The sequence below is a fragment of the Suricata suricatta genome, chromosome 1 (assembly GCF_006229205.1).
Source record: "Suricata suricatta isolate VVHF042 chromosome 1, meerkat_22Aug2017_6uvM2_HiC, whole genome shotgun sequence".
Lineage (NCBI taxonomy): Eukaryota > Metazoa > Chordata > Mammalia > Carnivora > Herpestidae > Suricata > Suricata suricatta.
Genome location: NC_043700.1, coordinates 26,056,316 through 26,064,525, shown reverse-complemented (window position 1 = coordinate 26,064,525; position 8,210 = coordinate 26,056,316). Strand labels below are relative to the sequence as shown.

At 45.8% G+C, this 8,210-nt stretch overlaps 1 protein-coding gene across 1 annotated transcript; it reads left to right on the top strand.

Annotated features, from left to right (window-relative positions):
• The first annotated feature begins 337 nt into the window (after positions 1-337).
• Positions 338-8,096, top strand: MBOAT4 (membrane bound O-acyltransferase domain containing 4). Its single transcript, XM_029936520.1, has 3 exons — positions 338-456; positions 3,815-4,039; positions 7,133-8,096. Exons 1-3 carry the CDS (start codon positions 338-340, stop codon positions 8,094-8,096), a joined length of 1,308 nt encoding a protein of 435 aa, XP_029792380.1.
• The last annotated feature ends 114 nt before the right edge of the window (positions 8,097-8,210 follow it).

Below are 8,210 nucleotides of genomic sequence, written 5' to 3'. Positions count from 1 at the left end.
CCATTTTTCTTTAACTTAGTGAAGAAAATATGACAGTCAGTTGACTGGAAAGGCAAATAACACCGTATGTAAACTAAACGGGAATTCTGAAAGCAATGTTTTTTGTGCGTTCTTAGTATCACACCAAAACACATTTTGGTTTCTATAGTGCAGCTCCCTTTATCAGAAAGCCAACTTTTATGCCGCTTCTTGCCAGAGCTTTTGTTTGCTCTTTACTCACCCAGGCCTTCCTGAGCCATATAAACAGATCAAAGAGAACCTCGTTGAAGTTTCTCTTTGGGAAGGAAGGCACCTGCTAAGGACTCTGGGAAGGACAGTATCTTTGCCCCCGTTGACAATGGATTGGCTTCAGCTGTTCCTCCTCCATCCTGTATCACTTTATCAAGGGGCTGCTTTTCCTTTTGCACTTCTGTTTAATTATCTCTGCGCTATGGATTCATTTTCCACCTCTGCAAGGTAGGTTTAAAGGCTAATTTTGCTCTTACATCTATGAATACCATAGTAGGTCAAAAAAGCACGATTGTCCTGAAGACATGAAGATTAAATAATTGATTATATGGGGGTGCCTGGGTGGCTCAGTTGGCTAAGTGACTGCTTTGACTCAGGTGGTAATCTCACAGTTCGTGGGTTCAAGCCCTATGTTGGGCTCTGTGTTGACAGCTCAGAGCCTGGAGTCTGTTTCAGATTCTGTTTCCCTCTTTCTCTGCCTCTCCCCCGCTTGTGCTCTGTCTCTCAGAAAACAAACCTTAAAAAAATTGTTTTAGTAAAAATAATTGTATGGTTGTTTTTAAGTGATTATCACTACCACTGATTACTGATTGCTCAATCATTGATATCTCTTTTAGAGTGAAATGGGACTGAAAATTAACATCATGTCTGCAATGACTCAAGGTTTGGTAGGTTTATGTTAAATGGGAAAAGGGTGAAAACTCTGGGGAGGGATGGATGTTGAGGTAGTTCAGGAATTCCTCAGATATATCTGTACCCCCATCATATGTCCTGTACTCTTGACCAGTCCTAATTTCACGGAATTTTATCATTTTTGATAAAATTAAATTTTATTAAATATAAAACTGATTTTTTAAATGCCTTTGTATGATTTCTCAAAGAAATGGAGTAAGTCAAAACCGATTATGTGGGATTAGCTAGATCTCAATCTGGGGTTCAAAAATTTTATCATTAGAGATTTATTAACTCAATTGAAATGATTTTTGTATAGTTAATAAATTATTCTTTTTTTTTTTTAATTTGAGAGGGAGCACGAGCAGGGGAGAGGGGCAGAGAGAGAATCTCAAGCAGGCTCCATGCTCAGCACAAAGGTTGATGTGGGGCTCTATCCCACAACCCTGGGATCATGACCTGAGCCAAATCGAAGAGTCAGACTCTCAACCAACCGAGCCACGTATAATTAACAAATTATATGCATTAAGGACAGACCCCGTTTTTAGAGAAGTTTGTGGAATATCTTCGTGTAACATGAAAATCCATTGCCAGAGGGCTATCTCCTAATGATTCACTTCTTTTGGAAATTAAGATTTTTATACACTGGGGAGTTTTAAGTAAAATATAGTTGTATCTAATAATCAGAATTGCTAAGTTTGACTAATCTGTGGTATATTACATGTTCACAACTGGTTGATGGCCCTTACCCTCTTTTAGGAGATGGGGGGGATCAGTTGTAAAAGTTTCCTACTGAGAAAGAATCACAAACAATAAAGCAAAAAAAGTGCAAGAACAAGGGTTAATTCCCATAGGGTTAAGATTGCTGGCTTTGGGGGTACCTGGAGGGCTCAGGTTAAGTGTCCAATTGTTGATTTCAGCTCAGGTCATGATCTCACGGTTTGGTTCGTGACTTTGAGCCCACCTGGGGCTCTGGGCTCTGCGCTAATAGCCTGGAGCTTGCTTGGGATCCTTTCTCCCTGCCCCTCCCCAGCTTGTGTGTGTGCTCTCTCTCAAAAATAAATAAACTTAAAAAAATAATTAGAAAAACTTAAAAAAGAGAGAGAGAGATTGCTGGCTTCAGAGTCAGCCTGGCAGGTCATGGGTCCCTCCCCTCCTGAGTGTCCTATGTATGTGAATAAATTCTCTCCAAGTTGATCTGTGAAATGAAAATAATAATGCCTATCTCATGGAGTTATTTTAAGGACTAAATAAAGATATTTCTTATAAAGAGATTATTAGCACAACGCCTAGAATAAAATAAGTCCTCAATACATCATGTAGCCTACATTGTACACGCACGGACATTTGGATGTCTACAAAACCTCAGGGCAATTGGCATTTCAGGCTTCTACTTCTGCTATCCACGTGTCCCCTTATTTTTCCATGGCAGGGAAGCACAGGAATGGCCTTGGCCCTGTGTGATAGAGCCTGACATGGGGGCCACCTGTCAGCCTTCCCCAAGAAAGACATTCTTACCAATGCGTGTGCACCACTGAGCCATGATATATATCCTGTGATGGTCAAGAAAATGTAGGCCTCTTTTTAATCTTTTCTTTTTTAATGTTTATTTAGGTTGAAGGGAGGGAGGGGCAGAGAGAGGGAGAGAGAATTCAAGCAGGCTCTGTGCTTTCAGTGCAGAGCCAGACGTGGGACTTGAACTCATGAACCATGAGATCATGACCTGAGCCAAAATCAAGAGTCAGATGAACCGGCTGAGCCACCCAGGTGCCCTGAAAACGTAGGCCTCTTTGATTCAATTTTCCCATCCCTGACCAGTCAGGACCGATTTTCACACCTCTTCATTCAGATTTATTAATTCGACACCAATTAAACAGACTGAGGCACCTGGTTGACTCAGCTGGGTGAGCATGTCACTCTTGATCTCAGGGACATGAGTCCAAGCCCCACACTGGGTGTAGAGATTAGTTAAAAAAACAACAACAACTTTAAAAAGTAAAGAAGCACACCAACCTCCATAAACTGTGGAAAGAACTGATTCTTCGTAACGTGAGGTTTCCCAGGTCTCTGCACGTCCTCAAGGCATCTATGAGCTACCGAGGGAGGCAGTTTGCACAAACCACTTCACTGATGTGAGTCTTTAACAACATTAAGGAAAACCACCAACTCCTAAGATCTTGAAAGAACAATAGGGAAGATTAAGAGCACATATAAAGATTTCCTAACTGAGTTTTCAAACAGTGGAGAGAGGCATGAAGTCCTTTTTCCCACTCTCCCTGGAAGGGTGCAGAGCAGTGCAACCCAGCAAAAAGGAAAGACGCTCATCTCAATGAGACGGTGTCTGGAGAGCTATGCTAGATCCTTCACATCACTTTTCCGTCAGGCAGCAAGCCACTAGATTTAAAAAAAATTTTTAATGTTTATTTATTTATGAGAGAGAGAGAGAGAGAGAGACAGAATCTGAAGCAGGCTCCAGGCTCTGAGCTGTCAGCACAGAGCCTGAGGCTGGGCTCAACCTCACAAGCCAAGAGATCATGAGCTAAGCCTAAGTCGGACGCTCAACCAACCAAGACACTCAGGTACCCCAGAAAACCACTAGATTTTTAAACATGTCTCCACCAGGGAACCTTCCAGAGCCATCACCCACAGGATTGTCAGGGGCTAGCGTTGTTCCCACTTGAATGGTGGGGATCAAAATTTGTTTCCTGAGGTAGGTGTTTTCATATGGACTCTGGCTTTTTCTCCCAGGGTTCTTTCCCTCAGAAAAACAAAAGGAAGACTTTGGAGTGATAACAGTATGGCTCCTTTAGGTGTCACACGGGGCTTACCTCCATTGGATTCTCCAGAATGACATCAGAAGTGACTCATGACACACTGTTCAAGTCAGTCTCACACTTGTCCTTTTTCCTTCCAGGTACCTCTTGCTCCTGGCTGGAGGCGGGGCCCTGGCCTGGGCTGCCATGGGTTCCTTCGCCGTGCTTGTCCTCCTCCCTGCTCTGTGCGCGGGGGTTCTGATTTCCTCTCTCGGCCCCCAGGACGTCCACAGGTGGGCTTTCTCCTTTCAGATGAGCTGGCAGACGCTGTGCCACCTGGGCCTGCACTATACCGAATATTACCTGCAAGAACGTCCTTCCGGGAGGTAAAGCGGCCTCTGCTCGTGGCTGTACTAAACCGACCGAGGCTTGGCTTGTGCCATGGTGAACGCGGAGAGACCCTGAGTGTTGAGTTTGAATCTCAGTTCTTGCACATTTGAGCAGTGTGACCTTAAGCAAATCATTTAACCTCTCAGCCTCCATTTCTTTTCCTAAAAAAATAAGTGTGTGCGTATGTGTGCATACATGTGTGTATATGTATATGAGTGCATATCTTTTACATTAGAGATAATGCACATAAGTGTAATTATACGACAATAAATAACTACCATGTATTGCTGTGTAGCCCAGTGTCTGGCACTTAGCTGTGTTTAACACTGTGCCTGTAAGGGTGTTGAACCAGGGGTCCCAGGGCCCACAGTAACTCAGCACAGTTTGCTGAACTCAGAGTCGGTGTTTTAGACACATGGCCAGCAGCCTCTCCTCCCCTTTAGCAGGACCAGGAAGATATCAATCCACTGTAAACCTTTGCTACCTTCCCATGAAAGCTGCTGTGCAAGAGTTTTGCTTTTTTTGTTTTATGTGTATTTATTTATTTTAAGAGAGAGAGAGAGAGCACACACGAGCAGGCGAGGGGCAAAGAGAAAGAGACTCCCAAGCAGGTTCCACACTGTCAGTGCAGAGCTCAACACAGTGCTTGAACTCACAAACCATGAGATCATGACCTGAGCTGAAATTAAGAATCAGACTAAGCCACGCAGTTGCCCCAAGAGTTTCGCTTTCATTGAGACTCAATTATTCCATCCTTCCAGAAGGGTGGTCACCCAGTGTAGGGAAAAGATTCGGGCACTAACTACAGTCTAAAGAAGTGTTTTCATGAGTCCGTGAGATCACCAAGATTAGAGGTATGTCTGTATTCTTGAGGCCTGTGGTCCCTGGCTCCCTCGGTTATCACTGTTGGCATGGGGGTCCATGGACACTCACAGAAAGGGGCTGTGACCTATCGAGGTGGGTCACCCGTCTGATTCCAGCTTGCCATTGGCTCACTCATTTTGCCATCCGTGCCACACCCAGAATCCTTCTCTTTATCTTCACTGTCTTCACCAAAGGCTTTAGGGTTTACTTCCCAGAAGAAGAGGCAAGATGGCAGCTGGTAGGGAATGGGGAGTACTGACAAGGGTATGGCGAATTAGCATTTCAGTAGGAAGTGGGACCTGATAGGGGCCGGAGGAGCAAGTTAAACAGGATCTGGTGGATGGGAGGAAGGCTGAGCCAGAGCTGAAATGGGAAGATGTGCTAATTTGCTCTGGCTGTCATACAAAGTACTGAAGACTGGGTGGCTCACACAACAGAAACTTACTTCCTCTGGAGAAGTTCAAGATCAAGGTGTTGGCAGTTCAGCTTCTTCCGAGGCCTCCCTCTTTGGCTTGTAGTTGGCTGTTTTCCCCGTGTCCTTGTCTGGTCTTTTCTCTGTGTGTGTCTGTGCCCTATTATAAGGACACCAGTCATATTCAATTAGGGTTTACCTCAATGACCTCATTAAAAAATTTTTTTTAATGTTTATTTATTTGTGTGTGTGTGTGTGAGAGAGAGAGAGAGAGAGAGAGAGAGAGAGACAGAGACAGAGACAGAGACAGAGACAGAGACAGAGTGTGAGCAGGGGAGAGGCAGAGAGAAAGGGAGACACAGAATCTGAAGCAGGCTCCAGGCTCTGAGCTGTCAGCACAAAGCCGGACACAGTGTTCAAACCCAAAATCCACAAAATTCTGGCCTGAGTTGAAGTCAGACCCTTAAACCAACTAAGCCACCAGGCGCCCTGATGACCTCTTTTTAACTTATTCACCCCATCTCCAAATGGTCACATTCTGAGGTCCTGGGAGTTAGGGCTTCTACAGATGAATTTGGGAGGAACACATTCCACCTGCGAGAGGAGTGTGACCAGGGGTTGGTGGCATTTGGAGGCAACTTTACTTACTGTTGGGTTACGTCCAATGGGGTCAGTCATCTTTCAATCTTCAGACTCAAAGAAAGAAAGAGCAGCACTTGGGAACCAGTGCCGTTTTCTCTCCACAGGACAGCATCCCTGACTATAGAGTGCATCATATAATTTTCGTTAATTTTCTCCACAATAACAAGGATCCTCTCTACCTTGTGACACTGAAGCCAGAGCAGTTTAGGTGACTGGTTAAGAACACACTTCAAATTGCTAGTGACTCAGTGCACACCCTGTACCTCTACCCTAGCCTGACTCACCGTTCCTCAGCACAGAAGCCACAGCCTGCAGAATCTTACTAGCAGGGACCCGTTGCTATTTAAAACCTCTGCCTTCCTGTAGTCTCTTCAATACTAAATTTTTGTTTCTTCCGTGGCAAATTCCTCCCAGGCCCCTGATCCAAATCTGTATAAGCCGTTCTTAGAAATATTATAATCAATATTTCCCCACAATATTCCTTGTCATTCTTTTCTTAATAAAAAAATTTTTAATGTTTTTATTATTGAGAGAGAGAGAGAGCGTGAGTGTGGGAAGGGCAGACAGAGGGGGGACCGAATCTGAAGGAGGCTCTAGGCTGTCAGCACAGAGCCCAACACAGGGCTCGAACTCAAAAACTGAGATCATGACCTGAGCTGAAGCCGGATGCCGACTGAGCCACCCAGGCGCCCCTCCTTGCCTTCTTTTAGTTGCCTCTCTAATTCATGATTAATTAATTTCCCCATTTAACTTTTAAAAACTTTTTTTAAATGTTTATTTACTTTTGAGAGAGAGAGAAAGAGAGTGCCAGCAGGGGAGGGGCAGAGAGAAGGAGACAGAGAATCCAAAGCCGGCTCCAGGCTCTGAGCCACAGGCACAGAGCCTGATAGGGGTCTTGAAATTCTGAATCGTGAGATCATGACCTGAGCCCAGTTGGACGCTTAACTGACTGAGCCACCCAGGCACCCCGATTTCCCCATTTACCTCTTGATCCTGCCCAGGGTAGCCTGTGGCCTGAATTAGTCCAACAGTCTTTGTGGGGGCACTGCAGGCCAGACATCCATCTTCATCATTCAGAGCTAGTATGTGCTGTGGGGGTCACATGTGAGGGACTGGGCTGGGATGAAATAAATATGGGGAGCGTTTTTACATTTAAATACATCTCTTTCAGGTTCTACATCACTCTTTCATCCCTGATGCTCTTGACCCAGAGGGTCACATCCCTCTCTCTGGATATTTGTGAGGGAAAAGTGAAGGCAGCATCAAGAGGCATCAGGGGCAGAAGCTCTATTCCTGAGCATCTGTGGAAGGCACTGCCCTATTTTAGCTACTTGCTCTTTTTCCCTGCCCTCCTAGGAGGCTCCCTGTGTTCCTTCCAGAGATTTCAGGCTCGTGTTCAAGGATCCAGCAGTTTGGGTCCTAGGTGCTCTCTCTGGGCTCTGACCTGGAGAGGTCTGCAGATCCTGGGCCTCGAGTGCCTAAAGGCGGTCCTGCGGACAGTGGTGGGTGCAGGAGAAGGTCTGTCTGACTGCCTGCAGCTCCAGTGCATCTGTGTCATGTGGTCCACAGCTGGGCTCTTCAAACTCACCTACTACTCCTGCTGGATCCTGGATGATGCCCTCCTCCGAGCAGCAGGCTTCGGACCTGAGCTTAGTCAGAGCCCTGCTGGGGAGGGATACACCTCCGACGCGGACATTTGGACACTGGAAACAACGCACAGGATATCCCTGTTCACGAGAAAGTGGAACCAAAGCACAGCCGAGTGGCTCCGACGCCTAGTATTCCAGCAGGGCGGGGCCCGGCCGTTGCTGCAGACCTTCGCCTTCTCCGCCTGGTGGCACGGACTCCACCCAGGACAGGTGTTTGGTTTCCTCTGCTGGGCTCTGATGGTGCAAGCTGATTACCTGATCCACACCTTCGCCAACCTGTCTATCAGATCCCGGCCGATGCGGCTGCTCTATAGAATTGTCACCTGGGCCCACACCCAGCTCATCATTGCCTACATAATGCTGGCCGTGGAGGGCAGGAGCCTCTCCTCTCTCTGGCTGCTGTGTAATTCTTACAACAGTGTCTTTCCCGTGGTGTATTGCATTTTGCTTTTTCTATTAGCAAAGAGAAAGCATACATTGAACTGATATCTTTCCCCAGCCTTCATCTTATACATCCATGAAATAGAGTTTAAAAAGCGCCAGATGGTGTGTTGATGATGCATATGCTTGAACTTTTCCATACTAGAAGTTTTTTTTTTT

Excerpts from the sequence above, each read along its gene's own strand:
- MBOAT4 (XM_029936520.1), top strand. The coding sequence starts at position 338 with ATGGATTGGCTTCAGCTGTTCCTCCTCCATCCTGTATCACTTTATCAA. Across the intron at positions 457-3,814 it reads TCATTTTCCACCTCTGCAAG|GTACCTCTTGCTCCTGGCTG; the intron begins GTAGGTTTAAAG and ends TTTTCCTTCCAG. Across the intron at positions 4,040-7,132 it reads CAAGAACGTCCTTCCGGGAG|GTTCTACATCACTCTTTCAT; the intron begins GTAAAGCGGCCT and ends CATCTCTTTCAG.